This window comes from Poecilia latipinna, unplaced genomic scaffold (assembly GCF_001443285.1).
Source record: "Poecilia latipinna isolate Pla-1442-1.1 unplaced genomic scaffold, P_latipinna-1.0 Scaffold1396, whole genome shotgun sequence".
Taxonomy (NCBI): Eukaryota; Metazoa; Chordata; class Actinopteri; order Cyprinodontiformes; family Poeciliidae; genus Poecilia; species Poecilia latipinna.
Genome location: NW_015114012.1, coordinates 149344 through 168949, shown reverse-complemented (window position 1 = coordinate 168949; position 19606 = coordinate 149344). Strand labels below are relative to the sequence as shown.

General features: G+C 38.1%; 2 protein-coding genes across 2 annotated transcripts in view; both read left to right on the top strand.

The window, feature by feature from the left end:
* The first annotated feature begins 5574 nt into the window (after positions 1-5574).
* On the top strand, positions 5575-17506 carry LOC106962298 (sodium/hydrogen exchanger 6-like). Its single transcript, XM_015056617.1, has 16 exons — positions 5575-5957; positions 6957-7156; positions 7486-7563; positions 7942-8018; positions 8150-8262; positions 8471-8576; positions 9450-9591; positions 10243-10348; positions 11006-11094; positions 11920-12033; positions 12363-12474; positions 12782-12935; positions 13023-13053; positions 13634-13722; positions 14177-14282; positions 14650-17506. Exons 1-16 carry the CDS (start codon positions 5678-5680, stop codon positions 14956-14958), a joined length of 2106 nt encoding a protein of 701 aa, XP_014912103.1. The 5' UTR covers positions 5575-5677; the 3' UTR covers positions 14959-17506.
* A 171-nt stretch (positions 17507-17677) lies between these two features.
* Positions 17678-19606, top strand: part of LOC106962300 (four and a half LIM domains protein 1-like) — a 16544-nt gene continuing 14615 nt past the window's right edge. Inside the window, exon 1 of the mRNA XM_015056618.1 lies at positions 17678-17785. The gene's annotated coding sequence lies outside the window, so the exon portion shown is untranslated. The remainder of the gene's footprint in view (positions 17786-19606) is intronic.

Sequence of the window (19606 nt, the reverse complement as noted above, 5' to 3'; positions counted from 1 at the left end):
TGACATAAATGGGTTATAATGATTTTCACTCAGGACTTTACGCTGACTCTAGCCACATGCATTGCAGGTAGATTCTAGTAAAGCATTGATTAATGCCTGGCTTTAAATTTCGTTAACTGGACTTGTAGCCATTATTTTGTGCCCAGGTGGCTAGACACCACAAGACGAACCCGATCAAACTGTTATACCTAGGATTTCTGTCGGCTAATGATGGTCTCAGGTTTTGAAAATGGGCTAACAACTCGTGTAGTGTGCGCTGGACATTACACCAAGGAAATGAGGAAGGGAGGGTCAGTAGAGAGCACCGGAGCTGAGCTTTTCAGTGTCAACAGAAAAAAAAAAAGGCAGGAAGAGACGATAAAGCCGATGATTAAAATGAGGCCGAAAAGTTTAATTTATCGTGCGATTAATTGATATATCGTTTATCGCGACAGGCACCATATACTTTATAGCCTAGTTTAGATTTTATTTTTTTAAACTATAATTTATTGGATATTTTAGTGATGTAACCATAACTTACTTAAATGTCAAGGTGTGAATAGATAAACTGCAATTACATAAATACATTTGTATTTCATAAACGTTTTAGCTAATTAAAACATGTGTTCTCTTATATACGTGATCCGTCATTTCTCTTGGTGGAGCCACAGCATGACTCTTGAGTTGTTTGAAATTTTTATTAATATAAATACATGTCAATCATTACTTATGTAAAAATTGAAGTGAGAGTTCAGCTTTGACTCATAGGTGGCATTTTGACTGCAGTACGGACGTGAACACAAACACATAGGCTTCACCAAGAACTGACGTCAAAGGGGACTTTTTCTTTTGAATCGATAATCTGAAAAACCCAAAGTTAAATCAAAATCTCTATAGAAAAAAGAATCACCTCACTTTATTTTTTAATCAAGCGTTTTTAAAATTTCACTTTTAAAACATTTTCTTGAGTTTTTGATTAAAATTATAAAACATAAAAATAAATACTAGTCTATATGTAATGTTTCATAAACAAATGGAAAGGAGAACAATTTTGTTCAACAAATTTTGATTCGACCTGCCAGAAGTCTCAGGAAATCAAGTAGCGTTAAAGTTCAAACACATTCAAACTTCATTATAAAAGTCATTATTAATTCAACCATACATCAATCATTTCTTAGGTAAAGTAATGATTTAAAAGCTCTTACCAGGATATTCTTGAGCCACTATTTGACAAAGAAGACAGAGGAACAAAAACACCCGTGTCGACATCGTGAAATGCAGAAGCTTCACGACTTGGTTTTACTTCCCCTTCCGCTCTGCTCTTCCGTGTTGTTCGTTTCCTGCCCCACTGCCACAAACTTCTAAATTTGTGGTATGAAAAAGACTTTCATACCACAAGTTTATAAAGCACTTTAGGTTAAGACGAGCTTTAAAAGTGGAAAGTGAAGGGGCCTCTCCAACCTGCAAAGGCAAGTCATTACATAACTTAGGACCCATGACAGAGAAAGCCCCGTCCCCTCTGAGCTTCCTTCTTGATCTCAGTACCTCCAAGAGCAGGAAATAGCTTGCCAGTAGGCACTCGAGGTTCGTGACCAAAGAGAACAAGACTTTTCCAAAAGTTAATTACATTTTATCGTTTGTTAAAAAAAAAAAAAAAAATAACCACAATAGTAAGGGAAGTACACAGTACTGAGGTCTACCAGCAGGGGGAGGGTGGTCCAAATGGGAACTGGTTCCTAAAAAATGAATAAATCCCAAATAAATCACTCCAAACACTTGTGAACAGGCATTCAATCATGAAGGAATCCCAACACCGGCCACTCACATCACAAAAATATAATACTACAATTTAAACTTGGCCAAAGACTAAAATGAGGTTACCTCCAACATAACCAATTAAAAATATCAATACTTTAATAGGATAATCTAAAAGAACCCAAGGCTGCTACCTGCAGCAAAGCTGGAGGCCACACAAAAATAGAATGCTCCAAACAAATTTAAACCAAAAAACCCCCCAAAACCAAGAAACCAAACAGACAAAACAAATTAAACAAAGTAGTTACAAAAATTAAACAAGGTAAACTAAGCAAAAAAATGAAACCAAGCAGTGAAAAACAGCAGGGTCTCCAACAAGCTGCAGCAGTGTCAGAGCTGAAATTAAAGCAAAGGTTAATAGGTGATTTACAGATCAATTAAATTTTATTTATATAGCATATTTCAGGAGCAAGGCATTTCAAGGTGCTTTACATAATTTAGGAAAAAATAAAAACATCATGCAACATTGAACAAACAGTGAGAGATTTTGAAAAAAAAAAAAACAAACACTTTTGTTACGGAATTTAAGCGCCCGTTGTCGCCGGACTCCGCCGTCCGTCTAACATGGGTATTATCCAGGCCCCGTCGCCCGACAGGACAGAATTTAAACGCCTATCATCGCCGGATAGTGGAAGGCAGAGGAAACCATTGTCACCTACCAGAGCTGGATGACTCCACCCCAACCAGAGAATCCTTTCTGGCCCACACCGGGAGGATCAGCTTGCCAATATGTTTTATACATAAATAACTGTCATTTTTGTGTTATGGAGCTGTATGGGTGCAATAAAACTGCACTGGGGAGGGTGAATTGCAGCCACACCCCAGTACCAAGCAGGAGACTTCTAGTGGTTTCTACAATTAAACAATTCAAGTCAAACACTGAAATTGTAGCTCGTATGCAGAAGGAGAAACATTACTTACTGATGTTAGAGTTTTAGACCTGCACGCTACACAAGCGACCTTCCCAACGACGTGACCAAATGCCAGCATAAAGCAACCAGGTGAGAGAGTCTCCCTTTATACTCTCCGCCCATCATGAGGTGATTAGGTGCCAGGTGTTTTGAATATTGGGGCAGGCTTCTTCCTGCTACACAAGGCTCAGGTTTAATCTTTGGCTGCCTGGTTTTTAATGGAGCAATCGAGTCCAGGATGGTTTGACAGGAAGAATAGAACCAATGTGCAGAATCAATGTTACATGACTCTAAAACAATTTTAAAAAGAAACAGTAACATAGAGGTGGTATTTTGGTACTTCTTGCCTGACTGACGTGCTTTAATTGACTGAACCACAAATTCCGCTTTTTAGCAGAAAACCCTGGTGGAGAATGTTTGTGACCTGAAGCTCTTGTGCACTTGGGTTATGCAGCAAAACATGATCTGAACCACACTAGCAAGTCCACCTGATTTGCTCAAAAAGAAGGTTTTGAAGTGGTCTACTTATAGTTCAGCATTAAATCTGATTGAGATGCTGTTGCATGACCTGAGTCAGACTGTTCATGCTCTATACACAGATTTGGCTGAATTAAAACTGGACTGGATTGTGAGGCCCTCAACTTAAAGAGTTTGTGTTAAAGACTGAGTCAAAATTGAAGCCTAGCAATACATGTGATTCGTATACAGGAGATAAGAAGAACTGAACGTCATTTAAAGTCTAAAAGAGGTGAGTTTCCACCACTTATCAAGGACATTTTAATACATTTTTGATCAATAACAGCACTGTGCCATCTCACTTTATTGCACATAACATAGTTAATGCATTAATGTTGATTTATTTGCATGTATTTACTACTTAGGTTACCAACATGCAAATAAGTTTTAACAATATAAAAGCTTTTATCAGAAACAAGTCAGGATGAATCTAAAAAGAGTTTCAACACATACAGCATCAACTGAGTGGAGGTAGTCTTTATAACATTATCTGATGCCTATATGTGCTCTGTTCCTGCACTCCTACACTGTGGTTTTGGCTTCCTGTTGCAGGAAATAGCTTTTCAAAAAATAATGCTCCTTGCGTACATGTGGAGTGGGGCTTAATATGTGATGTGGTGTATTTGTGCACATAGTCAGGTTGCTGAGTATTTATCACTGAGAAAGTGTACTGGTCAGGTATGCATCAGATCTTATTAAAAACAAACATTTTATTACTAGTGTGATTGATTTTTAGGTTAGAAAAGTTAGGAGAAATACAACTACTTCAACATTTTGGATGTCCTATAATTTCATACCACACAAAACTGATTATATGCTGTTTTATAGAATGACAGTAATGCTAACATATGTTATATTCAAATGTAGACAGCATTTTTCAGTACTGTGAAATAGAACTGTCTCACGCCTCTGCTTGTAATTCACTTATCTTGTGTACTAGAGAATCACAAAGGAAAGCGAACTTCTGAAGCACATTTCTGAAGAACCTTATCTTACTGCACCCTTTCCTGCTTCACAGTGATCACACAGAGCCTTTTTTGCCTTTATCACAGGTTTATTTATGTCTCTCTCTTAGAAAAACCTTCTAAATTATGTCCAAATACAAAACATATTTTTTATAAGAATAATACAAAAATTGTAGGTGATACTGCAAAGTTGACATCAATTTCTGTCTTGTTCCAAACCGACATGTCAACCCAGGCTGAGTGATGTCACTTGATGGGCCTGGAGGAGAGCTGAGCACAGGGGGAAGAAGGACAAGCATCAGGTGTTCTTTGTAAAAATTGCAAATGAAAAATGGATATTTGTCAGAAATGATTTCATCTCATTGTCACCAGTCAACACTACAAACTCCATCCTTAAAGATGTTTTTAGTACCATAGGACACAATCACTCTGGTGAGAACACATCACTCTTATTCTGGCTGCTCTTCGCCGGTGCCCTTTTTGCAACAGAATTGTTTTTAACATTCTTTTGTTTGTTTTTAAATGCATTAATTGACTTGCTCCACCCTATCCATCATACTTGCTGTTCAGCTGCTCTTTTTTATGTATATTATGAGTTACTTGTACATTTGTGTGAATTGATGTAAATATATATTTTTTGTTTACTTACTATTTTATACTTATTCTCTTGATGTACAGCACTTTGGTAAACAATTTATTTTTAAATATACTTTATAAATAAATTGGATTGAATTGTTAATTTAATATATTTTTTATTGTAAACAGCTGCTTGTTTATATATTTTTGAATGATTGTGGTGTTTTTAACACTGTTGCCTTACAGCAAGAAGGTCCTGAGTTTTCATGTTCTCCACATGCATGCATGAGTTTTCTTAAGGTACTCTAAACAAAACTTCAGGCTTATTGGTGGTTGTAATTTGCCCATGTGTCTTTGTGGATATATGGTTTATTTTGTTTGTGTCTGTGTTGAACGCTTTGCCTCTCATTTGACTGCTGGAGATTGTCACCTGTGAAAGAAAAAAATACAAATAAAATATTTACAAGAATAACACCATCCATCCATCCATCCATCCATCCATCCATCCATCCATCCATCCATCCATCCATCCATCCTACGCCCTTATCCCCAGAGGGGTCCAGAGGGGTGCTGGTGCCTATCTCCACTGATCACAAGAATAACACAAATAACAACAAAAAAGTTTTAATATCTCCAGCATAAATAACTACATGAATAACTAGATAAATGACTAACTAAAAATGTTAGGAGAAAATATGTACTGTTTCGTTCAGGAGAACCATGATGGGTCGCTGTTGGTTTCACAAGCTAAACCAGTTATGATGGGACTTTTATTTTGAAAAACCGGAAGTATCAGTGTTTTGGTAAAGGCTGCGGAAGGAGCTGTCAGTTGCGTTCCACCAAGAGGGGCTATTTCTTCTGCTAAAGCGGCTCTAATTTAAACAACAAATGTAATTTCCCTAACACAAGGCCAAAATGGGATTCACACCGAGGCGCTTCATGGGTGCCAAACCGCCCAAAGCGTCCCTTTTGCTGCCTTTCCTGCTACCGGTCCTACTCGTCGGCGGCCAAGGCGACGAGAACGCCGCTCTGGATAATGTCGTTACCGAGAGGATGGCCGAGGAGAGCCACCGACAAGATAGTGCCTATCTGCTCATATTCATAATGCTACTAACGCTCACCATCCTCACCATATGGCTCTTCAAGCACCGCCGCTTCAGGTTCCTGCACGAAACGGGGCTTGCTATGATCTACGGTAAGAACATTAACGTTAGCAACCAGTCGTGTCAATCAGCTAATGAATCGAGTCAAAATAAAAGACACCTCATGCCTGTGACGGAAGCAGTCAGCTGCTTAAACTTGACCTCTAAGCCAATTAAACGCTTTCTCTTCACGTGTCAGGGAACATGGACAGCTCGAGCCTACTTATAACTAGTGCTTGGTGTTATTTGCCCTATGTTTACGTACATGAAAACATTTAACTGGACTGTCTTTCTGTTGAATTCTGGGAAACTAAATAATCCACTTTCCAGGTTATAAACATAAATGCAGGTCACTCGCTTTATGGTTGCTGTGCTGGTTCCAATTAAATGTAATTATTAACCCACCATATGAGGGCAGTTGGTAAAAGAGACCAAGTTTTTCTTTTAGAGTAAAGTTGAAATACAGTCGTATGAAAAAACAGGACACCCAAGTTACCCTTTAAAAATATATTTAAAACTTTAAAAAATGCCAGTTTGAGAAATAAATTGGATGCTCACACATTTATTTCCCCTTAAAATGTCTAATATTATAATAATTATTATATTATTAGAATAATATAATTCTTTTAGCTAATCAGACACTGCAACAGATTATTTGTTTGGCATTAATAATGATAATTATTTAATTAGTCCATTGTCCTAATTTTTTCCATCACTACCAAACAGAATTCTGATGCAATTTTCTGCTTAAAAATTAATCTAGCTTCTTTTTTGCTTTTTAGGGGCAGTTAAGTCATTTTGAGATTAAAAAAAGCTTAATGCTTCCTCTGAGTAAATCTATCCTTATATCTTAATCCCCTCTTCATATTTACTCAAAGGTAGGAGTTTATAAGTTCTCACTTCTTCCTACCCCATTTTTGAGCATGATATGTTAACTGAAACAAAAAAATCTGTATTTTCTCTTCTTTCTTATGCACTTCTTGTTACTGTGCACTATTTTATTTTATATTTGTATCATGTTCGAATAAAATTTCATTTCATTTCATTTCAAGGTCTCTTGGTGGGTGTGATCCTGCGCTTTGGCATTCATGTGCCCCAAAGCATGAACGACATGGTCCTCGAATGTGCTGTCAACGCCAGCCCCGCCACTTTGCTGGTCAACATCAGCGGAAGGTTCTATGAATACACGCTTAAGGGGGAAGTGAGCCGGGGAAAAGACCACCAAGTGCAGGACGATGAGATGCTGCGAAAGGCAAGAAGCAGTGTTTCCTCCACGTTTTACCTTCTCATCCATAAAATGACTGTGGCAGTAATGTGACTCTTTACACTGTAGCTGGTGAAAGTATAACATAAAGAATAACAATTAACCAGGTTTTATCCATTTAGGACCCACTTTTAACTATTGTGAACGAACATATAATTTGTTATAAACACACATTTTTAGATTTCATTTTGATTTCGATTAACTTGACAGTCCTCATAAAATGCTACACATTGCAAAAACAAGCAGAGAAGTAAGTAGTAAGTTGAATTGACTAATTGGTGTAAAACTTTATAACTTTTTGCTCTTTTCCTTTTTAGGTGACCTTTGACCCAGAGGTGTTTTTCAACATTTTACTGCCTCCCATAATCTTCCATGCAGGTTACAGTCTGAAAAGGGTAATTTGGCAATTTGTCTGTATCAACTGACAATTCTTTTGTTTTGTTTCTCTTACTGCCTTATGTTAAATACAACTAAACCTTTTCTGTTTTAGATCAGTTATGGTTAATTGCGGGAATAATGAAAGATTTTTTTTCTTTGTTCAAATGAAGACATTTAAATATTGGTGTTTGATAGAATTGCTTTTTAAAGACTTCGGCCAAGTAGTTTGGGTATCAAAAAGCTTCTTGGATAGCTTTCTGGAAATCTGACTCATTTCTATGGAGGACCAAAACTGGCATAACTATAAGTTAGTTTTGTTGACTGGTGTTTGACTTCTATTGTATTTTTCTATGGCCTCTGTCTGATAAATTAATATTTGTCTTCTTTCCCCTCAGAGGCATTTTTTCAGAAACATTGGCTCCATCCTGGCCTATGCTTTCATGGGAACTGTCATATCCTGCTTTGTTATTGGGTAAGTCGTCTGATCCTCTTTGATATAACAGTAAACTAAATAACTTGTTTCACTGAGTTAAATAAGTTAAAGTTAATTTGTCGATACTTCCATTATTTATAATGTGTTTATAATGTTTTGTACTTCTGTAGGCTCATCATGTATGGGTTTGTGTCCTTCATGAAAGTGGTGGGTCAGCTTGGGGGGGATTTTTTCTTTACTGACTGCCTCTTTTTTGGGGCCATCGTCTCGGCAACAGACCCAGGTAGGAAGTACAATCCTCAGTTACTGATATGCAGTGTTAAATTAAAGCAGGAATTTGATTCCCGTGATTAAAAATGCATTCAACATGGTTCCAATTCTTGCATGCATAGCTAACATGTCAGCATTAGCTTCACTGGAGACGGTATCTGAAGACCTTCAGTGTATTTCTCCTGTTGTAAAGTTGCACTGTTTGTTTCTGTTTGCCTCAGTGACCGTTCTGGCAATCTTTAACGAACTGAAGGTAGACGTGGATCTGTACGCTCTGCTGTTTGGGGAGAGCGTTCTCAACGATGCTGTGGCCATCGTCCTCTCGTCGTGAGTACTACACGCTCTGCAGGATGCTGCAGCCCTGATAATCTGTGTGAAAATGGCATTAGAAAAGGATTGTTCTCCATGCCCATGCAGTACTGTTACAAGCTAACTGTGACTCTCCATGTGGAAATGAACCACACTAACATCAACATCCCTGTCATTCTACTGCTTGCCTTTCTCCACCCATCTGTGTCACTGACCGCCTGTCCGTACGTATGACTGTAGCGTTCTCCTGCGCTTTGAAAAGCAGAGCAGGCAGGGAGCTGTTCACTCCGCTGGAGAGGACAGCTCAGTTATGCCTGAGGAGATTGAAGAATGGCTGGGAGAAAACCAGACATTTACTCCTCGGTGGGTGGGTTTAGGTTGGGTGGAAAGCGTGCATTTTGCTTGTGGTAAAACATTAGAATTTTTTTTTTTTTTGGTTGATGTGTTGCAGTTATTAAAATTAAAATGTAGATTTAAATAACCTTTAGGATAATTACTCCCCTTTCTCAGTATAATTTTGCAGCTGCAGCCCCTTCTTCTCCTTTTCGTTGTGTTTTTTCTGAGTTTGCTTCATATTACCATGCTTGTAATCAGAAAATCAGACTTTGTTATAATTTTACTAACATGTAAATGTGAGCAATCTATTATTGAATGGTAATCAAGCAGAGCTGGTGTTTCTAATTACTCTACAGCATGCTAACCTCACATATGTTTTTTCTTTATAAAACTCAGCTCTTTTAGTTGCTGCAGGCATGTCTTAATGCCTGACAGACTTTCTGATTCAAAGGAAATACAAGCATGTGTTTGACCACGATCTCTTCCTGTGTTCTGAGAAGGACTCGACCTCTAGTTTCCTTGTAAATGCTTCTGTGTACTCCTACTGTCCTTTAGCTCCATTGTGGCGTACCAGCCTGTAGGGGACAACAGCCACAGCTTCGAAGCCATGGCTGTGCTGAAATCCTTCGGCATCTTCCTGGGTGTCTTCAGTGGATCTTTTTCACTTGGTGTGGCTACTGGAGTCATGACTGCTCTTATATCCTTTTCTATAATTGTATAGATTAATATAATTATATATAGAGAGATCTTTCTTATTGTGATACATACACTGCCCTCCATGCTATTGACCCCCCCTTGGGAAACATGTAAAAAGTCTTAAATAAAGTGATCTTCCATCCTCATCTCAGTCTGAAAGACAAATGTTAAACTTTTAAGCTGGGTTTCACAGTTATTAGCAACCCTTAGAGTTCCTATAAAATAAATGTAACTGTAGACTTTTTTTTAACTTTAGCTAAACATGTTCCTATCTCTCGTCAAAGCAGTTATAAATGGCATCACAACGTCTCCATAACAACCATTATTATACCTTCATCTCAAAAAAAGCCTACTCTGTCCCACCATCTCAAACATTGCATACATAGTTTGTATCTTATTGTTCACCACACAAAAGAAACTTTTTAACTCAGAATCATCTACAGTGATAGTGCAAATAGGATGTTTCAATTAATAATGCATTTGTGTGCCCCAACTACCTTGGAGGAAACTTCCCTACAACTTTCCCCTATAATGAGCTAAGATTATTTTAATGCTGTTATCACAGATTGAACTGTATGTAATAAGTATATTGTATTTGTTTTTCATTGTCTAAGACTTGCTGCTTTGTTCCTTAACTTGAAGTTGTTCTTACGTGACAAAGTTCACTAAGCTGAGGGATTTCCCTTTACTGGAAACTGGTTTATTTTTCCTGATGTCCTGGAGCACCTTTCTGTTGGCAGAGGCCTGCGGGATGACGGGTACGTCTACAACCATTCAGCATGCGTGACGCTTTAGTATCAGAGGAATTAAATGAATGACGTTAAATCCTTGTAAAAAGTCCTAAATGGAATACCCCGATTAAATAATTTTTGCAGACCTTTCTGACTTTTATTTGAAGGATTTGCCTTAAAGTGTTGAGTTTTCCTGGTAACCGCTGAAATCTCACTGTAGAAAACGCATTTTCCCTTTTAAATAGCTTCTTTCACCATCATTGACGCCTCAACACCTCACTAATGCTGAGAATAACTCCACCATGATAACAATTTTCACAACAAGGGCGAGTTGTTGCTAAGGGATCTTAGCGGTTGCTATAGAGCTGCACATATATGAAATTACATTATATTATATTATTAGCATGTGCAAGATTGCTGTTTTAAAGAGCTACTTGGATGCAATGTTTAATAGGGTATTATATTTGAAATGTTTTTATTCATTATTTGCTTGTTGATAATGTAATTGACCACGTGGATGGAGTTTTAACTGCTCCAAAAATATGACTGTTATGTTTATTGTTCTCTCTAAATTGCCCTTAGGAGTGTGTGTGTGTGTGTGTGTGTGTGTGTGTTTTAGCGTACGTGCTCTGATTCCTCTGCGTTTTTCTCCTCTTAAAAGATGAAACTGTATTTGTTTTTAAGGTGTTGTGGCGGTGCTGTTCTGCGGGATCACGCAGGCTCATTACACCTATAACAATCTCTCTCGTGATTCTCAAGACCGCACTAAACAGGTAAAAAGTTGTATCCATAAAACTGTTTCTGTCTCTTCTGCAGCAGTTTTGTTTCTCAACCAATTTTGTAATCACTATTTCTTGTCTTGCTGCATCATACATTGTGGGTATGAAGAGAAATTCTTAAAAAAATGCTGCAGCCACAGAACAGATATGGGAGGAGAAACAATTGTACAGCCGAGTTTCTTTATGAACAAATACTCAGAAACAAGGATGTAGATTTTATTTACTGGAGGTAATTCTCAGAAGTCTGCATGGCGATGTCATTCGTCAGAACTGATTACTTTTTTTAGTCATCATTTCAAATTCACCTTATCTCATTGATTCTGCTGAACAAGTCCTCAAAAATACATAAAACCCACGATGGTTCACTGTGACACCTAACCTTTAGTGACACAAATATTTGGACAGTTTTGTTGAAGCCAGTGCGCTTTACTTTATATGTACATCACGGAAAAGTAAACATGGCAACAACTTGGTTGTGAGTGCAAACTGAAACAGTGTTTTGAGTCCACAGTAAAAATACTTTCAGGGTTTATTAGATGTACTAACTTATCAACTAGAATAAGAAACTATTTTTAAAAATTTCTTTATTGATCCCAAAGGGAAATTAAATCAAGCACAAGTATTTTTGAATTTAAATCGAATTGAATGGGATGAACTTCTTAAAATAACAATAAAAATCACTCTGAACTAACAGATTGAAAGAAAACATGAAAAAAGTGAGCAATCTTGTGCTTCTAAAGCATAATTTGTTTAGCTTTGCTTATTGACACTGATGTAAGACTTAATTTTTAATCAATTTTCCATGTTTTTTTTTTTCAGTTGTTTGAGCTGCTGAACTTCCTGGCAGAAAACTTCATCTTTTCCTACATGGGTCTGACGCTCTTCTCCTTTCAGTCGCACGTTTTCAACCCGATGTTCATCATCGGAGCCTTCGTATCCTTCACTCTGCTCTGCATTGGATCAGCACACATGCAATAACCCTTCTCAAGAAGCATTGAATTGACAGACTGGACTGCGTCAGCCATCACCAAATATTTGCATGTCCAAAAGCTATCACTGAAACACTTCAGTTTATAATTTAATTTCCTGCTAACGGAAACTGAAATGGAAATTGACGCACACATCAAAGTACAGATTAGTCAGATTAGCTTGTGGTTTTTAAAATGTGCTTCAACCCATAAATACTTTCCATTCTGCTGTTTTCCACCTGCTGTGTTGTGTTTTTCCCCACCGAGTTGTGTCCTTGACCGCGTTGTGTGCAGTTGGCCGTATTTCTGGGCAGGGCTGCAAACATCTACCCCTTGTCCTTCCTGCTCAACCTGGGCCGTAGAAACAAGATTGGAATGAACTTTCAACATGTTATGATGTTTGCAGGTGAGTGGTAAATGTCAACCCTCAAATGGAGCAAAACTAAAATACTACAAAAAAAACCGACAAACGTATAAGGTGCAGAGATGATCTTTTTATAGATGAACAGTATGTTTTAGACAACAGAGCACTTTACATCAGGCTTATGCTATCAACACCTAGGTGATAATAGATTTAGTGTTTATAGGGGCTTCTTTTGTCCTTGTCTTCAATGCAGGCTTCCTAAAGTGTGACTCTGTTCCCACAGCATGAGTAACCCAGTTTCATAAACACAGACTCTCGGTCTTGCTGTTTCATCTCCTGCCCCCTTCAGGTCTGCGTGGGGCGATGACTTTCGCTCTGTCTATCCGGGACACAGCCACTTATGCCCGCCAGATGATGTTTTCGACCACCTTGCTGATTGTTTTCTTCACTGTGTGGATCTGTGGAGGGGGCACTACGCCCATGCTGTCTTTCATGAGCATACCGTAAGGCTTGATATCTACTTGCATCTGTTTCTGCTCCTGTTTCTACACCGTTTATTACATCTGTATTCCTATTCCGGTTCATTTCAGAGTGGGAGTGGATTCTGATCAAGAGCACTCTGTAAGTAATTATGCAACATCTAATTCAGTGGTTTTCAACCTGTGGGTTGCGCCACGGAGGAACCAGTATCATTGCAGGCACAAATCACGATTATTGATATTTATTTAGTTTTTAACGTTTTTGTCAGTAGAACTAATGTCGCGTGATCAATAAATAAATTATTCCACTGCGACTGGACATTGTGATTCAAAGCAAGCTTGTTGAGCACAGCGCATACTCACATTTGCTCATGATGCACATAAAAGTCTCTATATTCTGTAAGAATTTTATGTTGGACTAGCTCAAAAAGTATGAAATAAAATGATTCATGATTTAGATTTTTCTTATGAATAATTCAAGAAATGTCAGATGTATTTGTATTCAGTTCCTCTGAAGTCAGTACTTTACTTGAAGAACCACCTTCTGCCGTTCATGTATTTTAAGTGACTTAAACTTCACCTACTTTTTTTCTAATATTGTGGCAGGAAGCCAGAGAATATGCTTCATCTAAAGTGGGAACTTGGGCTAAAACGTTTGACAACATGGTGTTGTAGAATGTATGAAATGGGTTTTAACTAAAGTGCAGTTTTGTGCTCTCCAGAGTTCAGCTGTGTTGGACGGGTCACAGAGGAGAAGCACCAAGCATGAGAGCGCCTGGCCCTTCAGGATCTGGTACAACTTCGACCACAAGTATCCTTTAACCTGCCGATCTCTTTCTGAAGTCATGCGGATTTCTACTTCAACACTAGGGGGTGCTCTTCACAAGCTTTCAATATTGAAGATTTACAAGGTTTTTTTTTTTTCTCCCAAGGATATATTAATGTTTTTTTTATATGTATGAAAGTCTTTCATTTTACAAATTTAGTTTCCTAGTTTATTTAATCAATAATATAAGTTTCTTCTTACACTGAAACCATTGAAAACAAATTTAATTCACTTGAAGAGGCAATGATTTTACTCCTCAAAAATCAACATTTGTCCTGTTAAGCGTAATAGTGACATTAATTCAGTATAATAACTTTGCTAAAACCATTGTATTGGGAAATATTAGTGAAACTATAAATGCTAAAGACACTGAAAGCCGTTTCCATTGGAGATTCACGTGTTTGATGAATTAAGTCCTTGACCGAAGCTCTTCCTTCAGCTACCTGAAGCCCCTCCTGACTCACAGCGGGCCCCCTCTCACTGCTACTCTGCCGGCTTGCTGTGGCCCCCTGGCACGATGCCTCACCAGTCCACAGGCCTATGAGGTTTGCACATGAAGTTTGATTAGTCGCAGTTTAACAGCACATTCAAACCCAAGCTGCAACACATCTCAGATTTATGGTGGTGCTAAAAGATTAGAGGTCAGATAAGCAAGTGAACTTAGCATGGTAAACATTTGTAAGAAAAATCTGTAAATGATTTATTTGCAACAGAGAAGCAACAAGCATCTCTCCTGCTAAAGTAACATTGGTTTTAATGATTAAATTTATGTATTTTCATTTACTGTCTTTATTTATTTCTTAGGGTTCTACAGGTTTACAGAGTCTTGAATTTAATAGCCTCAAAAAAAAAATATCCAGCAAGAAAAAAAGGTTTATGGTAATTGGCACATTTAACTTTTCCTGCCTTCAGAACGAAGGGCCGCTTCACGACGATGACTCCGACTTCATCCTGAACGATGCCAACGTCAGCTCCATGTACGCCGACGTCACCGTCAGCACCGACGCGTCCGGGTCCCGCACCATCAACCCCAAGCACTCCGGCGCCGGGCCGTTCAACGATAGCCGGGATGGTGAGCTGGACCCGGCGGAGCGTGACCTGGCGATCCGCGGCACGCGGCTTGTTCTGCCGATGGACGACCCCGTGGAGCCCCCGACAACCGTCACCCTCCCGCCTCCGCCCTCGCCCCCACTCTCCGAACCTCACAGGCACAGACTGTAAGATGGGGTTTGATGTTTCTGTTGCAAAAGAAAAAAACTAAATCAAAATGTAGTTCACATATTTCGGTGTTGACTGGACCAGCGTTGTCTAAAAAGCAGTCGGAAATCAATTTCATCATTTCCGATGAGCCGTGCTTGATTCAGCTCAACATGTTGGTAGAATCTTGTGATCTTGATTATTAATGCACTACATGTAGACTAAAATCCTCAGTCTGCCCTCTACAGGAGGCTTCAATGTGTGGCTGTCGTCTGAGGTGATTCATTTTTACTACTGTGGTCTCTTAAAGCTCCGACTTTCTCTGCGTGTTGGTCAACCACTAAAACTGGTGTAAATGTTGGGTTTTCTGGGGTTATGTTCCCTCTAATGATTTTGTCTGTATTTAACCAATTATTTATTTTAAAGTTCACAACCACTCATTTGGGAAACTAATCGTTTTTCCACTCGATGTTAACTTTTTCTGTCAGTTTGTTGTAACTTTCTCAAGCGAAGGTTGGGATTCTCAGCAGATAAAAAATGGGAATATCGTTTAATGAGAGTGGTACGAATATTTGGTACGTACAGTTCAACCAAGAAGTTTACATTCACTCATCATCTGCATTATTGTCATTTTATTTTGATCTTAAGATGTATTTGAACCTTTTTTTCCAGGGTGGAATGATTATGCAACAATTAACTTATGCTCCCTTTGTTGATTATCTTGGATCAACACGAGGCTTGAATATAGACATGCACTCTCACTAATATTTTGCGTAATAATGAAGAAAAACGTCTTGCTATTTAATTTTAGATATCCGTTTCTGACATATCTGACTGGATATTCAATCCCTCTTTTTATTAGAAGTGGTAGAAATCATTTAAATTGATTTGTTTCTCAGAATGTATTCAGCATTGAAGCATAGTCCATGAGATGCAGAGGAATACCTTTTCAGAAGCTTGATGATGGTCAACTTTATCCCTTTCCAAACCAGTTTCGATGTGTGCTTTGGATCATTTACCTGAGAAAAGTTTTATATTCAGACAAGACAAATATTGATCTGCTTAAGCTTAAAATCACTGTACCATCTAACAAGCAAGGGGTTGGCAGTATGGTGCTGAGTGTTAGTTTTTCAAACTTGTTGAATTCACCTCCATCACTGAAAGCCCAAAATAAATGATGCTCATGATGAGTTTATGTGAACATCTGAGTGAAGGTCAAAGGAGCAACACCAAGTAAAACTGAGACAGGTTTTAGCACTATCCACCTGTTTGAATCTTGAATCTTTTTAACTACTGATTTATTTATTTAACAGAAAAATTATTGATATATGTAATTATAATTTTTCTATTTATTATTTGTTGTGTAGATTTCAATCATTACTGCCAGGTAGTGAATGCCTCATTTTATTAAAAATAATAAAAAAACACACAAAATTTTTCCCACATGGTACCTTTTGCAGTGAAGTCTTCTTGAAGGAGGATGGAGACATTTATTTATTCCAGGAGTTTGTATCCTTCCCATACTGTAGCATATGCTTTTACTTTTTACTTCCCAACCAGATCTTCCCTTTGTGTTCGTTTGTTTTAATATGTGTGATCAGATTTTTTATAGTTATTATTAAGGCTAATGCTTGTTTCTGGGTTTACTGCTTCCATCTGGTTGAAGTTTCTTAAAAAATGCACAAAAAGAACAAAAAAAAAAAAGAAATACTGACCAGGTCTTTGTGATTTGTTGTCACCTTTGATGAAAAGAGGCTGACTGAACTGTTTTGAACTTAAGTGCCTATTCAGGAACTGTTTTTGTACATATTTTGTTTTGCTCATGTGCAGTAAGATGACCCTATATAAATATCACATCTTCTGATTGATGCCAGATACTACAGTACTCCCAGTATAATTTAACTACAGTTTTCCCATCTGTCTGTGCTTTTACTGTTAAATCTTTTGTCTGTGAATCTGCAAGATTGAATACTTGCATTTACAGACAATAACAAGGCTCTTATATTATATGTGTATTTTTTGAGAAAGCTTCCAAATGAAGTGACATGAAAAAAGTCACTAAACTTTCACTGACAATGGATGAAAAAGGAACAAAAGGGAAGTTTTTTTTTTTTTTTTACTTATGATGCTCTGCACTTTCTTTAAAATAGTTTATTCTTCTCTGACATCAGTCAAAAGTTTTTTTGAACTATCTAACTCTGTAAGAACAGTTTTTTCTTATTTCTATTGAAGTGAAAGTTGACTGTGATGTCATAAAAAGTGTGTCATCTGTAAGGTTGAGCATGTGTTTCTGGTTTCATTAGGCGGTAATTTTAATTTAATGGAGAACGTTTCTGCATTTCACCAACTGTGTTCTCTCACATTTATCTACTTGGGAATATAAAAACAAAAAACGAACAAACTGGAAGACATAAAACTGAATTTGTGAAAATGTTTGATGTTTCTGCTGATTGTGGAAACTGTATTTTTGAGTACACAGGTTTTATTTACTTTTTAAGAGGCAAACTGTAATTGTATCATCAGCTTAACATCCTGCAGGTGTGAAGACAAATAAAATCATATTTGAAGCTGACACAGATTGTTCTGTACTCTTCATACTTTGGAGTTGTATTTTTGTCATGTTAAAATTACAAACTTCAGTGTGCAATTCCAGTTTTTAGGAACGTGCTTTTATTTTGAAAATCCTCTGTGCAATTGGAGCGCGCTGTCTTTTATTTTGAAGGTGGCGCTGTCCGCCTCGGTCAGAGTCTGGCTTTGCTGTCGGGGTCCGACTCTGCCTTTAAAACGAGGGACGGTGTTGGGGTAGCGGACAGCAGCTCGTTCAACGCCGCAGACGTCACTCTGAACCCGGGTAAGATCTCTGCAGAGTCCGCTTACTTTTAACTGCTGGAACTGTGCATCATCCCCAACTAAAACAGGTTTAGCAGAACAGACCAGTTACTGCAGGCTGTGCTTTTACAAGAGCCTAAAGATGTTTGAGGAAATGTAATATTTAGTTTAATAGGTTAATAAGTGGTAAAGTGGTATCTTGTTTGTTTCCGAGCATCCAACAGAGAGTAACAGATACTGTGAGACAAACTCTGTCTTCCTATTTAGTTAGTTATGACCTCATCCACGCTGCATTGCTAAAGCAGCATTTTGATATCCGGAGAGGAAACTAAAGACTTTAACAAGTTCGGGCGTTGGCTGTCTGTCTCTGTAAGTGTGTGTGCGCGCGTGTCTGTCTCTCTCTGTGTGTGTGTGTGTGTGTGTGTGTGTGTGTCTGTGTGCTGACTTGTTAAAGCTGCTCCTGAAATCTGTTTCCAGTTAGGAAGTCTCCTTTTCCCCCCATCCTATGATGGAACCACTAAAACTAAAAATGCTTCACAGAGGTCAATTAAAATTCCTGTACTGCTATTTTTCATTGCATTCCCCTGACTGTGTGTGTGAGTGTGTTTAAATCCATAAGCATTTAAGTGATGCACATGGCCTTACTGCAGCCTCTTCCTGCTCAACTCAACATGTGTTTTTCCTCTGTACTTTACAGTAGGAATGCAACGTTATCCTTTTAGAGACATAAACCTACAGTTACTTTTAATAAGGGTCAGATTTTTAAGTAATGTTGTCGAGGCAAACACCCATATGAAGCTGTGAGATGTTGCAGAGTAACAACCAAGTCCGATCCCACACCAAAGGGCCACAGAGTGTTATAAATTAAAGCCGGAGTCTGCTGTATTAAACTAATCCAGTTCTGTAAAAGACATGCGTAGCCCCATAAAACTTTATGTATAGATGGACTTGTCTTATGTCATGTTTAAAAGGTCAGAATTTAAATATGGTTAAGCTGTGTGTTTTATATTATTCCCAAATTACATTCTAGTGGAGTCTTTGATGGGTTTCTGAAGCTTTAAAGTTTCTTCTGTTTGTTGTTCTTGACTTGCAGCCATTAAAGTCTGTTTTTATGGGTGATATTTTTTTGCCGTGCATTATGCAACAGGGGAAAGAAGCAGGGGGATGAGCAATCAATCACAAGTCTCCATCCATTGTCTATACTTGCTTGTCCTTGCAGGGTTACAGAGGGGTGGGTGTGTAGCAGCGTCTTGCCCTGTGATTGACTGAAGGTTGCCAGTTAATCACAGGACAACGCGGAGACACAGAACCATTTATGCACACACTCCTTTTTCTAGAGCTCAGTTAACCTAACAATCTTAAAAGTTTTTGGATTGTGGGAGGCAGACAGAGTACTTGGGGATAAACCATGCATACACATGGAAAACATGCTAAAAAGCCCAGACTGGGAATTCAATCTGGAACCTTCCTGCTGCAAGTCACCAGAGGTACCAACGGCTCCGCCATGATGCAGACTGCTAGCTAATACAGAATAAACCAAAATATTTTCAAAGTGATGTTGGAAAAAATCAGTTTCTTATCTTTGACGACACATGACTAATTAACAAAAGCAACCAAAAAATAGCAAAGAGGACTGTTTTGAGTGAAAACACTACATTCAGACACAAAGAGAAAAAATACTTTTCAGAATTTCAATCACGTTTCTAAAAAGCATGCAATACTTACATTTTATCATAGCTTGGAACATAAATGCAGCATTTAATGATGGTTTCATGGAATCAACATTGGAAAATAATACAAAAAGCAACTGGAGCTATCCCAGCAGTAACTGCCATCAGTTTAA